The sequence below is a fragment of the Grammomys surdaster genome, unplaced genomic scaffold (genome assembly GCF_004785775.1).
Source record: "Grammomys surdaster isolate TR1022 unplaced genomic scaffold, NIH_TR_1.0 125789, whole genome shotgun sequence".
NCBI lineage: Eukaryota > Metazoa > Chordata > Mammalia > Rodentia > Muridae > Grammomys > Grammomys surdaster.
The window spans coordinates 3,737,273-3,757,351 of NW_021620620.1; the positions used below are offsets into that span (position 1 = coordinate 3,737,273).

The 20,079-nt window shown below is 43.0% G+C and overlaps 2 protein-coding genes across 3 annotated transcripts in view; one reads left to right on the plus strand and one right to left on the minus strand.

Annotated features, from left to right (window-relative positions):
- Wdfy4 (WDFY family member 4) overlaps nt 1-20,079 on the plus strand; it is a 233,960-nt gene that overhangs the window by 165,533 nt on the left and 48,348 nt on the right. For both annotated transcript variants that reach the window (XM_028789147.1, XM_028789149.1), the window contains exons 46-47: nt 563-648; nt 2,273-2,335. In XM_028789147.1, coding sequence (XP_028644980.1) covers nt 563-648; nt 2,273-2,335 — 149 coding nt within the window. The remainder of the gene's footprint in view (nt 1-562; nt 649-2,272; nt 2,336-20,079) is intronic.
- The window catches only part of Lrrc18 (leucine rich repeat containing 18), a 23,998-nt gene continuing 10,053 nt past the window's right edge, over nt 6,135-20,079 (minus strand). Inside the window, exons 3-4 of the mRNA XM_028789150.1 lie at nt 12,185-13,046; nt 6,135-7,585 (exon numbers count right to left, since the gene is read on the minus strand). Coding sequence (XP_028644983.1) covers nt 7,561-7,585; nt 12,185-12,948 — 789 coding nt within the window. The 5' untranslated portion in view covers nt 12,949-13,046 and the 3' untranslated portion in view covers nt 6,135-7,560. The remainder of the gene's footprint in view (nt 7,586-12,184; nt 13,047-20,079) is intronic.

Genomic DNA, 20,079 nt, shown 5'->3' on the forward strand with positions numbered 1-20,079 from the left:
GAGAGAGAGAGAGAGAGAGAGAGAGAGAGAGAGAGAGAGAGAGAGAGAGAAAGAGAAGAAAATGGCCAAAGGATGATAAAAAAATGTAGAGTTTATTCAGGAATCACAGTGTATAGTCACACCAGAATGGCTCCACAACATGGGTGTGGGGAGCACTCCATCATCTTACATCTGCAGATGAACATAGCATTGGGCTCAGCTGGAGAGTCAGCCCTACTCTGTAGCTTCTGAGAGTTTCTGGTGAAGTGAGTCCTACTTTAGGAAACCAAGCCTATGACCCAGAAATGTCATGCAACTTGAGTGTGCAACTGAGCATGCTCTCTTGGTCGGCTCTTCACTCATCCTGCAAACAAAGCCTTCACTTCCTGCTTCATCTGCACATGTTATTATTGGAGCCCCACTCAGCCATCAGCAAGGTTTTCACCCCGAGAGAGAGGTCTGCACTACCCATAAGGGCTTCCTGCTACAGAGACCCATATGCCCAACTGCCACGTGCTCTGATACCCAGGAGCACCTCTGTGTTGGAATTGTCATTCGTAATAAAAGTAGATTCTCTATATAGGATATTGCCCTGGAGATCTTCTTCCAAAATGGATATTCCAAGCTCCTTGTCTTCTACAACAGTGACCGGAGTAAAGCCTTCAGAAGGTAAGGACTGACAAATTCTCCTTTCAAAGCAACAATCCTAAATTTCGAACAGAGAAGCAGAGATTTCCAAGCTCTGAGGACGTGTCCCCAACTCATAGCAAGCAGAATTTAGGTGAGGCACAAAGAGCTTTCTGACTTTTGGAACAAAGTACAAACCAAAACAGAGAAGCTTGTTTGGGAGACAGGGCCAGTGACTGAATGGAGGAAGCCATGCTGACACAGGCTCTTTAAGAAGCTGGTATGTAACGAAACTGCCAGAATATTTTGGCTATATTTTCTAATTTTCCAAGTCTTTTTTTTTTTTACTTAATCTCTCTTTTGCATTGCAATTCTAGTCATCCCAGTTTCGTATTTCACTTGAAAGAACTCCAAAGCACTGATTCCCACTTGCACGCTGAAGCGTCTTTTCTAAGAGAAGCCTGCTGTTTTGCTTCAGCCCCCCTTTTCTTCTCCAAGTATTTGAGTCAATCTAAGCAATGGCAGCCAGCATCTGTATTCTTGAAATACAGAGTTATTTATTTCTGTTGTTACTGAAGTCACAGAGAAGTGGACTAGAGAAGGTCAGGGTCCTGGCCACCAGCAGAGCACAAAGAGGTGGGGTCCGGTGGGGAGCAGATGACCTCTGACCCTCTAACCTGGGGAGCTTCCAGCTTTGTTTTTCTGGTGGCCCTGGCTGGTAAGTGACCCCAGAGTCAGTTGCCACATTCAGGACTTAGTATGTAGATGGAGGAAAATAGTGTACGGGTTTGTGTCTGCCAAGGACACTCCTCTTTGGGTCAGCTGCCTTTTCAAACAATTGGTGCAACTCCTGCTGTCTGAATGGGCTGAGCAGACACATGGTGTTGCCTCATGTCTCTTCTGCAATGTGGAGTTTCCTTTCTGCCACTCCAATGGTATGTTTGAGACAACCACTTTCTAAGAGAATGGTTTATTTGGTGTCACATGTTGGAGGTGCCAGTACTTGGTCAGTTGGCCTCATTACTCTAGACATGTTGTCCAACAATGCATCATGCTAACAGTATGAGGAAAAGATGTCACCTCATGGCAGGGAAGCACACAGGAGCAAAAGGGGGCAGCTTGGGTCCCACAGTCCCTTTTAGAAGTCGGCCTAACCATGACCTAAAGACCTTCATTCTGTATCACCTCCCCACAGTTCTGCAACATTCCAATAGGAGCACCTCAGAAACCAAGTTTTACCATGGAGTTTGGGAAGAGTATGTCAGATTCAAACGTTAACCCAGAGTTTAGGCTGTGGAGGTGGCCTAATGGAAGCTCTAATGCAGTGTGTGTGCTTTAGGAGACTTAAGATAACCTTTGAACCCACAATGATACACAAAAATGTACAGAAGTAGTTGTCAAATCGGTCATGGAAATGTAAGGTGCTTAGGCCACCCAAAAGATCTTCAAACCCTTTGATTCAGTATTGTTGTTATCAATGGAGCTAGAATGTATGATACAAGAGACTGCTAAAGGGGTGGGTACCTCAGAAGCACCTGAGGCCCCATGGTCAGGATGGAATAAGGGACATGGACAGGGGATGTGGAACTATCAGTTCTGATCATTCTTCTGCTGCTGGTGGGATGGCCGTGACTCTGCTGATGAAACTATTTCTCTTTTTGTTTAGCTTTTGTACTTTCCAACCCAGCTTGAAAGGAAAAGGCACCACAGAGGACCCCTTCAACCTAAGGTAATGTTGGGGCAGAGACATGCTTTGTCTTCAATCGCCTGTTCTGGAGCTATGCAAAGGGCACAACCATTTGTTTGCAAATTCCTTTCCAACCTGAACTGCTAGTATCCCCTACCACAGGGGCTCTAACTCCAGCACAGCCTGAACCAGGCCCTGGGAAAGAGGTGTGCACCAGCCATGAGAGTTTCTGTATGTTCAGAAACTAGATCAAGGCAGGCTCAGTATACTTTAGAAAATCTGAAACTCTCCAAAAGCTGAATCTATGAGCACCAATGGGATGTCACAAGTAGAAACCTCCGAGTGTTATCTCAGGCGACACATGGGTCACAGTCCATCCAGGCATACTAAAAATAGTGTATAAAACTGTCTCCAGGATTTGTTTAGAGGATGCATGCAAAGCGACCACTGAGCCTGCTGACATGGGAGTCGCACTGACTACATCAACAGGCCAACATGAATTTCTTGGTCCCAGATCTAAGACACTTCATTATACATATGCAGATATTCAAAATTCCGAAACTACCTGAAGTTCGAACATTTCTGGTTGTAAGCATTTTGGATAAGGGATACACAGTTTAATGAGTAGTGAATGAGTTAGAAAGAAACTTAAAGCCTGTGATGTGGGTCATTTTGCTGTGAATGGCACATGTTCTGACCCCAAACTTAGCATCTCCTCTGCAGAGGCCCAGTTTCTTGAAATGCCAATCTTGAATCAGTAGATATTATTTCTGATGGGAATGAGAATAGGAAAACAGGGACTGGTTTTATCCAGGAGTATATTAGAGCAGGGCAGTTGTCATCCCAGGACTGGTATTTAGTAACTTTGTATTAAAGATGGATGGGTCTGACTTAGTTATTTGAAATATTGATAGCTTGTGGCATCTGGGGCCTAAGAAATTGACAAGCTAAACAATGCCAGACTTCCTTATTCTGGTTGAGTTTATTGTATTCTCATGAGGAGGATGTACATCTCAATTTAGTCTGAGAAACAAAAGAGAGAGAGAGTGGTGAGGGAAAGGTTAACAAGAAAAATAAAATACTTGAGTTAAGACTTTATCAATGGCATATCCATCATAGGGGGGTCTGGAAGGAACATTGCCGGGACCAGGGAGCAGAATTACATCCCTACAGGGAGCTTGGTTAGCCTGGCAAAGGCTGCTGCCTGTGGCCTTTAGGGATTTACTAGAAAGAGATAAAGAGGCTTATTGGGAGTTTATAAAGTCCTAGGGGAATCTTGGTAACGGTGCTATTTTTATGAATATCTGGGAGGTAGGGGATGGGGGTCAACAGAGGAAGGACAGACCTGATTTGTCTTTGAGAACAATTACCTTGGCAATTAGGTGAGGAATAGGTCATATAGGTCAGGGGCAAAAGTAAAGAATGGTTCAGAGCCTGCTGCTGTGACCCCGGGGAACTGATGCTGGTAGTGGGTAAGAGCTATCAGAAGAGATATGAGTGGTCAGACTTTGGGTGTGTGCTAAAGATACGGTGATGGGATTTGATGACTAGTGCGAGGTGTTCATGAGGGGGAACGGAGACTCAGGGAAAGTGAAAGGCTTAGTCCTGAGCAGTTGGGAAATGGCGTGAAGACAACCAGAACGAGCTGCAGTAGGTGCTGCATGTCTGGAACTTTGTTAGGGACACTGGAATTTAGAGATATCTGCCACACTTTCAGGAGGAGCCAGGGGACAACATCACGTAGATCATCAGAAATGCGAACCTGTGAGTTTAAGGGGCATGGAGAGATCCTGATGAGGTGTAATTTGGAGGATTTCAAACCAAGAGAGTGAACAAAGTCAACAGGTGATTGCATGCACTAGGAAAAGAGGTGGAGAGCTTGTACACATAGGGGCCTGCAGACAGGAAGCACATAGAGATGAGCCAGCTAGAGGTGGAGAAGGAAGAGGCAGAGAGCTAGCCCAGGCTACAGGTATGGGGAAGCCCCTAGAAGCCTATTAGGTACTTCAAGGTAGGAATGGTCAGGCATTCTCCATAGACCAAGCAGGATAGGAACTGAGGTGAGAGGACTCACCTTGGCAATGTGGAGTCGCTGACAGTTTCAACAGAGGGTGGCTCCTGCTGACAGGAGCAGAACTTTAGTTCTCTCACTAACAGAGGGGAAAGTCAAGGTGAATCAGGGTGCTGTGCAGGGCTGTGCCGTGGGTCATTGGTGGTTAGGTGGCTGTTTGCCAGCCATAGTGGACACAGTTCAATAGTTGATGAAGCTAAGCCTGGGTGTGCAGGTCATCTGATATTACTCTTGGACATTTTGACTGTAACTTGTCATCAGCCACCCAAATGAATGAATAGAAGCAAAAGAGAGGGCTCATTACCTCATGTAACTGAAGGAAAGCAACAAAATAAACACAATACACCCGCTCATCATCATGTGCAGCTGGCTCTCTAGGCTCATGAAAGTCTGCTGGAAGCTGTGGCTGTCTGCCAAGCAAGGACTTCCCTAGGCAGTTCTGTTCTAGCCAGGATTTAAGAACACTAGCATCTATGCTTCCAGCATGTTCTGACCAGCAGTCACATAGGATGTCTGCTTCAAACCATACACTGTATCCGGATTATTTTTGCAAAATATTCACAAACTGATTTTCATTTTCTCAATTTATGTTACATGTTGATCTGAGAACCAACCAAATTATTTCATTGATCCAATCAGGACAGCATGTTCTTAAAAATGTATCATGTGAAGCATTTAGGAATTCCACAGCTGGGTGTAACCATTCTTAGGCTATTGTCCTCAGACTCTTAAAGCGCTCTACCCCAGCAATGCATACTCTCTGTTTCAGTTTCTAGTCCAGTTAGGGAGGAGGCAGACAGAGAAAGGATAGAGGAAATAATGCCGATGAACAGGGTGAGTCCCCCACATTGGGGTTCCCTACAGAGACGTCTGTCAGGTGGTACAATGACAGTTCTCTGGGATGGGTCAAGCGTGTGTAGTGTCCTCACTCATCTTTGCATGCCTCTTCACACATATGCAACAGCTTCTTTTAGTTCCGCTGTGATGGTTTTTCACATTGTGGCAGGATTTACCTGGGTCATTCTGTGTTGCTCTTGGTACAGTTCTAGCATGCTTTCCAGCATGGAGGCTCTTGTAGGAAACCTGTCATCTGCTGAGAACATCATAGAATGCTCTCAAGTTCACAAAAAGCATGTTTCAACACAGTGTTCTACCATCGAGGGCTTTCTGTTTATTTCCTTTATAAATGCTCTTTGAAAATCATAAAAGACAAGGAATTTAGAATGTCAGTGACAAAAAGCTACACCAGTCCTGTAAGATGGTGATCTTCTGTGGTTAGTTACAGTGTCTGGACTCAACAAGTTCCCCGCTTTACCATGTTTCTACCTCTAGTCCCCCTCCTCAGAGATCAGGGTCACTGATTAGCTCAGGGGCTTGATATCTGTAATGCATATGATTATTTTAGTAAGGATCATTTCATCTCCTCCTCAAATGGAGCAATATTGTTCTGGGGTTTCTAGATGATCTGAAGCCCTGAGAAGTGGAAGCTGAAACAATCCATCCCTTTGGGCTTAGAGAATAACATGTGTAACCAGACATAGAATAAATGCTGCCACTAACTCAGAACGAGTGTGACAACCAGTACCCCAGCATTCAGATGTTTCTAATACATTCCTGCAACATCATCTGATTAGGTAAGAGATGTGTGATGTCCAGGGATAGTGGGAAGCTGGGAAGCAGCCTAGTTGTTCATCTACTTCAGATAAACCTGTGCGTAGCCAACTCCAAGAAGCCTAGAACATAGACACAGAAGCCATATAATTTTTTTTGAAGCGAATCTATTAGAACCTGCAAGGATACAATCACAATGAGTACTTTCAAATGAATCTAGTGAGCTGAAAGTACAGTGTTCCTTTGATTGAAATGCCTTAATTCTATGGCATGGTTGAAGAATTACATACAGCTCAGAGCTTACTGGGTATGCTAGAGTATCACGTTAACCATGCCATAGTGACCCTTAAGTACAAGGAGAGAGGTACAGAGATATGCCTGTTGTTGAGTTTAGGCTTTAATTATTTTAAGGTTTGTTTTTAAAATAACAATAAAGTTATAGGAAGTTGTAAAACAGTGGAGTCTCCATACATACATCATCTACTTCCCCATCCTCCATGGGAGCAAGTGGTTTAACCACTGACTTACATAGTTTTAAAACCAGAACCATCCATGTCTGTTTACATCTTTGTGATTTTTGCATTATGCCCAGATTCATGTGAGTACTACCATAATCCTAGTGTGCAATCATCATTACAAAGACAGCTCTTGTACTGCCACTTCACTATCAAGCTCACCCCTGAAATGCCTGCCATTCTTGACTACTGGCAACTACTGACCTGCACTGTCATCACTTTCATTTTATCATTTAGAGGCATTTCTATAAATATAATCACAGAGTGTGCAATATTTGGAGACTGGCCCTTTAAAGACCAGAATACTACCACTGAGCTCTGTCCAAGTTGTTGTAATTTCAAATAATTTGTTTCCTTTTATTGCTGATTAGCACTCTCTATGTAAGATATAACACCAGAGTTTGTTCATCTACTTGTGGATTAAAAGTCACCTGGTTATTTCTAGAGCCACTACAAATAAAATTGACCATTTACATTTAGTGTAATTATTAAAATGTTAGAACACAAGGCTCTTTTAATTTTGGTCTGTGTTTTCCTTATTTCTGTTTTCCTTTTGCTACCTTTTTGTGTACAACTAAGGAAACGGTTAAAATTCCACTTGGAGTTGTTCATCATGTGCATGTATTTCTTTAGGTGTGTATTTTATTATGTCTTGGCTCCTTGATGTTTATAATTATATACATGTAATTTTCACAAGTTACTGGTGGTGGTGATATTGTACCATTTTGACTGACATGTAGAGAACAAAAGACTTTTCAGTCTTACTGTAGACTCTTAAGTCTTTAATTGTCTATCAGTGTATGTCTATAATCATCTTACACGTTCTCTTTACATGCATCTAGAAAACCACATAAAATATCTTTCAAGGACATTTCCACAAACAGGTAGCATAGAAACAAGGTAAATAAAGTAAAAATCATAAAACAATTCAGTGACTTGGGCAGCACCGGAGAGCCTGTCTTCCAGAGTGTTCCCTGTGCCACTCAGTCTTCTAATTTAGGACTTTTCCTCTTCAGAGTCGTTTATTTCTGTTAGCTGATTGGTCTTCGTGTATTTTGCCATAAGCTACTCTAGGAGTTGGATGTTGAGCGTAACCTGGGGAATGGAGATACAAGAGACTAAGGCAACTGCTCCAGGCTACCAGGGCAAAACACAGGTCATACTGAGGTCACACCAGGGTCACCCAGGCTGTACCTGGCTCTCAGGAACAAGGACTACTGTTGTTGTGCATAGTTTCTGTTCTGCTTTAGGAACGAGAAACCCATGGCTTTGTATCAAATCTTTTTAGGCTGACTGCAAATAAGGGAAAACATGGCAGTGGTATTTCATAGCAGGAAAAAAAAGCCATCAATATTAAGTAAGATGCAGAAGTTGACTGCTAATTGCTCCATCTCTCCAGTCTTTGTCTGGTAGCCAGCACTTCCTTGCTAAAAATGTGTCTAACTAGAGTGCCCGTCAGACAATCAAAGTTGTTTGCCTGCTTGGTTCTCAGGCCTGATGGAGTAATATGCTTAAACCCTGTCTAAGACACAGAAAAGATGAAAGTACAGAAAGCAGCTTCATTGAGAATGTAAATGAAATATCGTGTATGCCAGGTAGTCAGAGGGCTTCAAATCTGTGAGGAGATTTTGAGGACCACCATGCTGAGATGTGGCAGCTCGTTGGGGATGAGTTAGGGAGAGGACAACAGAGAGAGCAGAGGAAGGAATCTACAGTCAAGACCCAGACCCTTCCTGGCACAGGCTGTGGCTGCAATGTTTTCCTTAATGTCTCCTCTTTACTTATTTCTATGGATGCCTAGAAAACGTAATACACATTCTCTAGAGAAAGTGCTTTGAGCAAGCAGTTGATCTACACAGCACTCACAGACTGCCTGCTGCTCTTTCTAGATCTCATTTCTATGTGGATCTAGAAGCATCAGGCTCAGAGAAGGTGAGCCTGTTGTCATGAGCCCGGCTTCCTAATGGGTACATCCTGGATTCTACATACTGACTAGGGCACTAGAGGTTGGGATCCCTGTAGACATCCTCATGCTTGGATTGAAAATGGCTAAAATTCACCTAGAGCTGAATTCACCTAGGACCTCAGAAAGGTACAAGACAAGTATCCTGCATATTCCAGCCAGCTGCTTCTCCAAAAAAAAAAAAAAAAAGGTGCATTATCGGAGTACGTTTTAGATCACGTGTACCGTGAAGTTCCGCAAGAATGAAGTAACCAGCCACACTTCTCCAGGGAGCTCAGAAGTGACACTTTGGGTTCTCATGCAGACCACACCAAGGATGTCCAAACAGCACTGGGCTCTGAGCCTCTTCTGTCTTTACATTCTAGCATAAAAAATACAAACAAACAAAAACCCAAAGTTCTGTAATAATCAGTTTCAAGAAGAACCCCAGATTTGGGTTCAAAAAAGAACCACAGAATCCTAATGAGGGGATCTCAAACTGGCTAAAAGCCACAATAGAAGAAGAAACAAAAGGATGAAACCTGGGTTTCAAACAGGAACAGTGTCTGTCATTTCCAAAACATTCTCTTTAAAAGTTTCTTTAGATTGATTAATCCTGTTAATTGTAGCTGCCACATAACTCAGCAATCTTCCTGCCTTAGTCTGTCAAGTCATGGGACTGCAGGAATGCTCAGCCTTTCTATTTATCACAAGCAAGGCAGAAGGTGTTGATGCTGGCTAAAGGGAAAGGAAGGAAGGAAGGAAGGAAGGAAGGAAGGAAGGAAGGAAGGAAGGAAGGAAGGAAGGAAGGGTGGCAGGAAAAGAAGGAAGGAAGGAAAGAAGAGGGAAAGGAAGGGAGAGAGGGGGGAGAGAGGAAGAGAGAAAGAAAGCAGACACTAGTTTTGACAACAGCAGGAACTATCGCCATGTCTGCTTTTACCCATGGCCATCAAGCCACAAACAGAAGCCCTTTTAGCTTCCCGTCTGAAAGGCAGAACCATATGCTATTCCTGTGTGGTCTGACAAATTCTGTTAGCAGAGCTCCCAACCTTAAGGCCTGGCTAGTGAATTTATGAATTTATTTATTTAGAGTTTTGCCTAAAACTTGGAAAAGAGAGTTCTAAGTGTCTCTTTTCTCCATAGCAGTGTTAGAAATTGTAGAGAAGAGGAAACAGCTTGAGGGTGGTGCCTTTAATCCAAGCACTTGGGAGGAAGAGACAGGCTGTCTTCTGCTGGATGATGGTCCCCAGTGAGAAGAGCAGAAAAGATGAGTCTAGTTAAGAGAGGACACTAGCCTCTGCTGTGATCCTCAATGGTACAGAGGATATCAGAGGGGAGTCAGGGAATCAGCAACAGCAACCCACACCAAAGCTCACATCTTTAGACATCAGTTTCCCAGATGCTAGAGATACAGGACTGGGCTAAAGGATGCTCAGTACTTCTCTTACTGCCTCATCCTCTAGCTATTGTTCTGGTCTACACAGTGAATTCCTGGCTAGCCTGGTCTACATAGTGAAACCCTGTCTGGGGGAAAAAAAGAAGAGGAAACAAAAAACAGGAAATTCATGCATGCAGATGTAGCTGTGGTTGCCAGCAGCAAACCTGAGCTTATCTTTCTTCTGAGATCAGGGCTGTTTGAGTGACCATTTCCACTTCTGATAGATATTTCCTGCAGAGATACTCATACCTAGGGCCCTGTTTCAGATATGACAGTAGCCTCATCTTTAGATGGGCTTCCAATAAATCACCAGCTATATTAGAGGAAGAGAAGATATAAAGAGAAGTGGCCACATTGAGGAGGCTGTGGTGAGTGGATTCAGTGATGCATGTTACTGGTGGGTTAAATACATTCTACGCGATGGCGTGTGTCACAACTATTTTAAAATAGACCCAGGAACACACTATTTTCAGGGTGCAGAACTGCCAGAAAATAATCTAAACCACGTGACAATTCAAATTCTCATCACAGAAATATTTCCATTAGTGCAAAATTGGAAACAACTTTAAGGTCCACAAGAACATATCGTTATGCATGTCATGAGAACAATTGTCTTACAGATGTTCACAATGTTGGTTCCAAAGACCATGTGACAGCATGGGCTTCAAAACAGGGTAGAAATGACATGAAGACTCTAATTTTAGTCATGTGGAAACATACACACAGAGAAATAACTGGGAAGACAACATGCCCCTTTTGTAGCTGGCTTATGCGACAAAATGGTGGATTTGGTAAGCAACTGTACTTAGAACTAGATTGTGCTTTGGTTATGAAAAATATTTAACAACTGGAGGAAATCACAATGGGAAGTTTGAATCTAGATTATCCTGAGATTTTGAAAGTGTGATTCGGAGTGTTGCAAACTAAGCATCAAGAAAGGAATATGAGTCCCTAGGAGCTGGAAGATGAAGGGTGCTGTCTGCTGTCATTTATAGTGTGAAGAAGAAATGAGCCAGCTCCAGCACCGAGGCCTCCACATGGCCACTGCTGCATAGCTCCCCACCCACTCAGCAAAGTCAGGGAAAAGGCCTGGGCAAGGTGTCTTCCTCTGTCCTTTACTCTCATGGCTATGAAGTTGTGAGTGAAAGGGGAACCATAGATCCGAGGAGAGCTTACAGTGGTGGGAACATTCCCTCCACCCTTTCCATCTCTGCCTGAAGAACTAATAACTCCTGACTCTCCCCACAGCTGTCTTTGAGCTGCACACTAGGCTTTCCTTCATGGAGGGAAACTCCATGTCTCCTGTCCAAGTCTCCTGTGTGTCTGCTCCAGGCTGCCTGACTCAGAAGCCCATGGGCTCTAGCATTTCATTTTCTCAGATGAAGGAACCAGACAATAAGAAGTAAGGAGCCCCTGGGAGGTAGATGAGTTGCCATAAGCCTTCATCTGCTCAATTCTAGACTCTTCAGATTTTATCTCTGCCAGCCCAGCCTGTGAAAGTGAATGCCTAGCAGCAAAGTCCCTGAGAATGACTGTCTATGGACGTTGAAATGGTGAAGTCCTCGACCTCTAAGTTCCTCAGGTCAGAATGTTCTGCCCATCTCTCTTTACTTGGCCTCTCTTCCAGCTTGTACATGCCAGCCAAGCTTTTCTCCTTAGCACATGCTTCCTGCACCTACCACAATGACCCACACACACCTCTCATTCTTCCTAAGGGTCTGAAAAGGCACTGGGCACATATACAGTCAACCGAGGATCTTCAGGAAAGTTCATAGAACAACTGGGCAAGCATAATGAAAGAGATGCTTCTGACTTTCCTGGTGATATTCAGTGGTGATGCTTCTCTATCTCTCAGCCATTACTCTCCTACCAACCCACGCTCTCAGACTCCTGGCCTCTAAGGCCTAGATCCAACATTTTCTGATAGAATGAATTCTACATTTGGGAGCTGGCAATATGTTCCTAAATGCCAGAGATACTTAAGAGTATGTTGGTAGCATTAGTTCCCTGGCCATAATTGGTCACCAGGAGAGTTCAGGACAGAAATGAGATGGACAGATAGATAAGGGTCCTTTCTTGGTTCCCTGTGGTTGGAAACATGGGTATGTGTGTGTAAGAAAGAAGTGAACTGTACAGAGTGGCAAAAAACCAAAAGCCCTTCAATCAACCAAACCATAGTCCACGAGGTAGGGAACGGTGTTTTATGGCTTGGATAGAAAGGCTCCCACAGTAATACAAGAGCCCTCTCCTTTGGGTACATCCCACTGCCTCATCTTCCCTCCTTTCTCCCTCCTGCCTCAGGGTCCCAGGTCACCTCCATTCTTCTTGGGAATCCTTGGCCATTGAGTTGGGTGAAACCAAATTGGAAAAGATGGCCTTTCTCGGTGCAGAGGGGGCCATGCTCTTGATTTTGTTCAACTTGTCCCTGGCCTGTTGACATTTCTGCAGACAAGATGCACACAGATCCTTCTCTTCCACCAGATAGAGGTTTTCTAGTCTTTTGATGGAGTCTACGAACATCTCTGATTCATCAGCATTTGGGAAGGGGTTTCTCTTTATGTTGAGCTTCTTCAGCTTGGGAAGCTTGGCGATGCTGGCAGGGATAGTAGTCAACAGATTGTCATGTAGCCCCACCTCATGGAGCTCTTTCAGCGCCCCCAGTGTGGTGGGCACGCTGTCGAGGTGGTTAAGGCCCAGATTCACGGTGCGGATGTTCTTGAGTTGGTTCAGCTCCACAGGCAGCCCGTTGGTGGTCAACCTGTTGTTGCTGACATTGAGGAAGAGCAGGGAGGTCATCTGGCCAATGGATTCGGGGAGCTTGTCAATATAGTTACTGTGCAGGTCGAGCCATCGCAGGTTCTGGAACTTGGAGATGGAGTCGGGAATTTTTCTGATCAGATTCCGGCTAAGATCTAGCTCATCTATATCATTGAGCCGCAAGATACACTTGGGGAAGGTGGTGATTCCCATCTTGCTCAGATCAAGACGTTTTCTCCCATCAAATGTGATTTTGATGCAATTCTTTGCCACATTAAGGGTGATCTTTTTGCCCTTGGGGCCTTTCCCGCCCTTGGCCATGGTCTCTAATTATGGGAGTGTATTTGAAGAATGGTTTTCCCAAGTTGATGGTGATGAGTTTGAGGAAGAAGTTACATGAAACTGCTAGACGGTAGGCTCTGATAAGAACAGAAGAGACAGATCTTGTTAGTAGGGGACACCACACTATGCTGTGATCCCTGATGATACAGAGGGGCAAAAATTCAAAACCAAAACCAAACAGGGTAACAGAGAGGAGTCAAGACAGCTGCAGTAGCAACCGACACCAGAGGGATTCAACTGTTCTCATCTCTTCAGATTTCAGTTTCCCAGATGTTAGAGGTACAGGCCTGAAGGATATTCAACACTTCTCTTTCTCATTCTCTGGCTACTGTCCTGGGAACTAGTCTTCTGACTCCAGGTTGCGTGTGTGCATGTGCATGTATGCGTGCGTGTGTGTGTGTGTGTGTGTGTGTGTGTGTGTGGCTATGTGCTACTTCACTGACTCACATACAGAGTCTCCTTAGTATTGTCAAAAGACCATCCTGGGAAGGGAGGGGATGCTGTTGTCAGAGGCAGCAGAAGCCTGGAGGGAAAAAAATAGAGTTAGTGTTAAAAATGACTGTCATATTCCTCTCACATTTGGGACCCAGAAGAGCTAGCAAGCCTTGGTTACTGTGACTGCAGAGTGATGAGAACAGTCCTGAGCCTGGGGAGTCAGGGCTTATCTTCACATCAGCACTCAGAATTCCATTCCTCTCCCCAAGCGTGGAGGGAACCAGGGTGGGTCTGGCAAAGCTCCTGGAGGCATCCAGGGTGATGAAGCTCCAGGACAATGCTCATTCATCTCCAGTGCTCCACAGCCTCTCCCACATCCCTCACACTGACACCAACTAAAGATTGCTCTCCGTAAATAGGTATGGCAGCAGGAAGGAAGAGCACAACACAGAGCCCTAGAATGTAGAGGGTGACCGAAGATCCTGGCCTCCTTGGCATGCTAGTCTAGTTCTGTAGCTAGCAGTTTTCTTAATCTCTGCCTCAGTCTCCCTGTTTGTTAAAATAGCCCCTTTACAGAGCTCCTAGGGAGTATAGATCATGTAGTACTGTGTAGCACCCATGATGCTGGTTCATAAACATGTTACTAGGTACACATAATGTCTCCCAGGAGATCCAGTGCTGTTCTGCTGTTCAGAGAGGAAGACTGAAGCCCAGAAGTGAGAGAGGTCAACAGCTAGGAAGAAGTAGACTCTAAACCAGTGTTTCCAACCTTCCTAATGCTGTGACCCATTAATACAGGTCCTCATGCTGTGGTGGCCTCCAACCTTAAAATTACACCTTTGCTACTTTATAACTGTATACTTGCTACTGATATGAATAGTAATATAAATATCTGATATTCAGGATGTCTGTATGTGACTCCCAAAGGGGTGGTGACCCACGGGTTGAGGTCTACTTCCAGGTAGTCAGCCAGGGAGCAGCACATTCACAGATAATCCATAGTCTGAACAAAATGGAAGACAAATCAAAACCAGTGACGTGAAAGCCAAACAGTGATTCAAGGCAGACTTTGTTCTCAAAGTGGAGAGAAGACATGGGGCCCAGAGAGGCTACTCAGCCATTAAGAACATTTCTGCCTTGCTGACAGTGGTTCAGTTCTCAGTGCCCACCTTGGGCAGCTCACAACCACCTGTAATTCTAGCTCCAGTGGATGCAGCGCCCCCTGCTGGCCTCCATGCATACTACATTAAGACACAAACATCTTAAAATCCAAGCCCTTTCTTTTAAAAGAAACTGAATGTCTCCCTGACCCCAGGTGTATGAGTAAGTCAGGGATTCTATTGTACCTATTGACATAATATTGTCAATTCTAGGCAATGACATAATGCAAGAAAAAAAGAGCATAGCATTAGAAATGAACGAAGTAAAAATGTCTATATACACAGGTGATCTGATTGTCCACATAAAGACCATCACACAATTTCTTGAACATTCTTTAAACTGATAACCAACATTAGCAGGATCATAGGAAGCAATGTTAGCACACAACCACCTCCTGCATATCTACATATTATTGAGTAATGATCAGAAGTTAAAACTTGAAGGAAAAAAATGTTCCTAAGAGAAAAGTTTACATATTTCAGATATGTAACAATGAGGACTTCTATGATGAAAATTACAAACTATTGACTTAAAAGAATCTAAATAAATGCAAAAACAAAGCACACATGAATAGAAAAAACCCGTGGTTTTTATGAAATTAGTCATAAAATCATAAAATACAATGATTCCAACTGAACTTTCAGCAAGATTATCTATCTATCTATCTATCTATCTATCTATCTATCTATCTATCTATCTATGGATTTTATATTTCATGTTTATATGCATAAAAAATTCTAAAATTTGAAATTCTGAAGTGTTAAAAGGTAAAGGAGCTAGAAATTAAAAAAACAATTTTGAAAAAAGGAGAAAATGGAAGATTCATGTACAATAATTTAAAAACTCATCATGTGATTAACAGGTGCCATCAGCAGGACAGATATGTAGACTAATGAGACAGAAAACACTCTCCAAAACATAAACGTGTACTAATGTAACCAACACAGTCTGCTGATTTCTGACAACATTTTGGTAGAGAAACAAACTTTGTGTAATGATTGCTCATCCACATGTTAAAAGAAATGAAATAAACTATTAACAACTTAATGAAAATAACTCATATTAATACAAAGTAGATCATGGATATGGATGTAAGCTATAAAACTTTTAGAAGAAGCTGGAGATAATTTTTATGACCTATAGTTTGCCAAAAGTACATTCTCCAAAGGATAATGTTATAAAAAAATGGGCTTGAAAAATTAAAAATTTTGCTCTGTGAGCAAAGTATTAAGCATGTAAAAGGTAAAGCAGAGAATGAGGGAAATATTTATAAGCAAATATCTGGAATCCAGAATATAGGAAGAAAGTCTATAGTGAAAACAAACATAAAACCAATGGCACAGAGATGGAATGAGCACAGTAGGGCACACAGTAGGGCACAAACTGAAACTGTTTAGCTATTTCATATAAAATTAACCATATTCTCATCATAAGAAGGTTCATCTTCCCCAGCAACTATTCACTCCGGGAAAAGAAAAAAACATCACATTCGTACGAAAGCTTATTCCTGTGTTTATCAATGTCCCATTCATAATTGCCCCAAAGGGGAAGATACATCCTTAAGTACATGAATTCCTTACACTAGCATATGGCTGAGCATAAATAGAGTGGTTATGCTGACTACCTCTGCCTGTTTCTTATACTTTGTGTACACTTAAATGTCATACCTCAGCCCACATAGTTACAATGTATCTATGAAAAATAAAAATGCATTTCAAATAGTTATAAAGAATTGTTTGTAAAAAGAACACATTCACTCATATACACAACAATCTAAGTTATTCCTAAAAGCACACTATTTCCCAGAAGAAGCCACTGGAATGGTCTGCATAATGAGTGAATCCATTTATGTAGCTGCAGGAAAAGGATCCACCAGGGTAGGGAATATGGGCTGGGGACACTAGGCTACCATAGAGCAGTGTGTGTGACTTTTCTGGGGATAGTGGAGCTGCCTAGACTCTGGGCACAGTTACTTGGCTGTGTGTGTGTGTGTGTGTGATATATATATATATATATATATATATATATATATATATATATATATAGAGAGAGAGAGAGAGAGAGAGAGAGAGAGAGAGAGAGAGATTTGTATTGTAGCTACATTTTTAAGATGATTAAAAAAAAAAAAAACCTTGAAACTAGTTGGAAATTCATGTTCAGTCTCTGTGACTTTCTCCCTGTACCTCCTTGTTCAGCCTAGAATGGACATTGAAGACATCTTTTGTGTGTGTGTGTGTGTGTGTGTGTGTGTGTGTGTGTATGCCCCATTCTGTCTTTTAAAGAGCAGGCAGGTGTTAAGCATCTGGGCTTTGCTGTGAACAGAGAGAAGAGATATTCAATAGGAGGCATGCCCAAGAAACTGTTCTACACTTGTTCACAAAAAAGGATGAACTCAGGTCAGGAAAGCCCATATACTTATGACCGTCTGTCTATCGGTGTCTCGCCATTGTAGAGTGCCCAGACATAGCAAATAAAATGAGGAGTCAGTAGTAAAAGTTGAGCTTCAGATAAACAAGAATGTCTCAAATCCTGTGTAGTACTATATTTGACAGCCATAGCCTGGGGCCTGAAAGCGTAGTAAATAAAATTGCCCTTTGTCTGAGATCCTTCTTTGTCCTTTGGGACTTATTTAAACCAAGTCCCTTTGTTTATTCTTGCCTGAATCCATCTGTTTACTCATTGATTGAATGTACTGGGGCCCTGTGTGCTATCTAGCTTCCGGATGACACAAGTCTTAAATGAGCGCTCACCTCAAGTTTGACTAGCTAAAAATCCAGATGGTCACTAATCCTGGCCACCAGACTGCCCTGCATATTCAAATATTGGCTGTCATTTGGTTTTCTTCTATTGGAGATAAATTTAAGCACTGGTTAAAAGGCTTCTAGACAGGAAAGAACACTTCCATTAGACTGGGATCCAGCCAGATCAGCTGAGCCTGCTCGCACAGCCCACCCATACTGTGGGAAGAAGCCTACCAGGTCTAAACAGTGAGGACCTGGCTATAGCAACACTTGCATTAAGGAGCCTCTCTCCAGTGAGACCTTTGGCTCAGAGCCTGGCCATTAATCAGCTTAAGGCAGAATAGGGGCCTGACTGAACTAATGCACTTTGAAACCTCCCTAGTGAGTCTGGATCCCCAGATAGATCAAGCCAGGTAGGAGCATGAAGAGCACCCCCCTCCTTAATGCATCTCCTCAAGGCCACCCTTTGATGGCTGGGATCATCAGCTGTGGAAGGCCTGGTATGCTGTGCTGATCAGAGACCTTTCTGATCCTGGAAGCTCTTTAGCACCACTGAAATCAGGCAGTGCCATGAGCTCTCTTTCAGGGTCAGAGAAAACAGAGACCTTTCCCCTGTTACTCTTTTGTTCATGGCCAGGCTCATACACTCATGGAATAAGAGAGTAAATACTGACAGTAGAAAAGTAAAACAAATGATCTTTCCATATAATCAAAACTTATTAAATAGATTGTTCTTCTTCAGTTCATGGAAGTCTTCAAATACCATAGTGTGCAACCCACGTAACCCTGCAGTCACAGGGAAAAAGACACAGGAATACAACAGATAATGGGCTATGGATGGGCAGGGATGGAGGGAGGGAGGGAAGGAGGGAGGAGTAGATGGCTCATAGATTTTGATGTACCTGAACAGACTACAAAACCCAGTACGAGAGGGTTCCAAGTGAGCCCTGTTTTCTTGTCCTTTACAGTTAGCTGTGTTTTCTACTTGGGGAAAAAGTGGGCCAGTTGGTCTGATTTTAATTTGTGAGTAATTTTTCTATCTAGTCATTGTGACTGAAACAGCATGGAAGGACACCCCATGGATATCTAAATTAAAAATGTAATGGCAACCTATATTTTAATAATACCATCAAAGCATTTGCAGGCATCTTCAGCTCTGAGATCCTTATAACCATCATAACGCTAGCATGTGTCTCGTGCTTCACACTCATGAGTCTTTGACTTCATCTTTAAGTAACACTGACTGTTTTTACAAGTTCAATATGTTTGAATAACTTCCCAATCTAGTATCACAGTAATTACTTTATTCTTTGGCTAACACATTAGATGTAGCATAGATTTAATTGAACTGGACCCGCCAAAGGCCACTGTTTGGAGGAAACTGTGTCACATGGATGAGAAATACCCTTTGATTGTGGGCTGTCTCGTAGGCGATAACAAGAACTTCCATGAGAAATCCATTAACACCAAAGCACAGATGCTTGTCAAGATGGCGTAATGGGATATACCCCAATAAACCCTCCTCACTTGTAAGAGACCAATGCATCGACTCTAGCCAATAACCCAAACATCCCAGCTTAGCCACACAGCACCTGTACAGTGCTGTTGGTAGAGAGGAGGGGGGATCATATGTCACATTGCTAGACTGGGAAAAGAATTCAAATTAAAATTTCCAAGTATGATGCTTGTGTACGTGCTACTTTTACCCCACTTGGAAGTCAATAAATCCAGGCCTGATCATCACAGGTTGAGCATCTTCAGGTGGCATTTGTTCTTTTTCCCATCTCATTTATGGGACAGGGAACAAGCTGGCTTCCTTCCTGTGTGGTTTCCCACATATCATTCCCTGTGTCCTGAATCCTTTCCTCCAAACAGGTCTACTCACCCCAAGGAGCCACGTTAGTCACTTGGGTTGTAGAGACATTGAGGTCACTGAGTCTCTTGTGTGGAGATGATGGTTCTAGAACTCCTCACGGATCTCCCCCAAATCAGCCCTGCTTTCTGACTTAGGCAGTCTGAACAGGGGCAAAGAACTACTGTTTGTCCAGTACCCATTTTGGGCCAGGGACTATGGGCTGTTTGTGAGTGTAACTGGGAGGTGCTCTACTCTTCCCAAGAACTGCCTCCACTTTGGACAGATGTGGACAGTGTGGATAGAGCTCCCAGGTTCATGATCTCAGGGTTTTCTGATGTTTATTATGGAAATACTCCCAGCTGTTGAGTCGTGTGCCGTCATTGACTAGGTGAGATGTGCTGAGGCCCTTGATGTGAACACGTTACTGAGGCCTCATGTGTCCAGTCTCTATGGCCATTACACCAGAGACCAATCCTGCTTATTAAAGGAAAGGAACTAAGACTCAGAATTGTCAAGTGACCTGCCCCAGGTCACAAAGAGCACAAAGTCAAACCTAAATATTCTGATAGCTAAACGTATGCACAAATTCTGTTGCCCCTCAACCTCCTTTGTGTTACCTGTACTACAGTGGTGGCAAATGTCTCCTGAAGGGGTCACAGTGCTGGCTTTCATTGACTTCCAAATCAGGACAGCATTCTGGAATCCTAGTATTCCCAGACTAAAAGCCCTGCCCAGCTTTCTGCAACACAATATTAAGGTCATACTCGATCCCAAGAAGATGAATTCTTACTAGTAGGTTTCATGACAGTGGGACCTAAGTGTGTTTGGGTCCCCAGGTTCTCAATGTTAGGGTCTATATTATATATATAGTATATAATATATAATATATAATATATAATATATAATATATAATATATA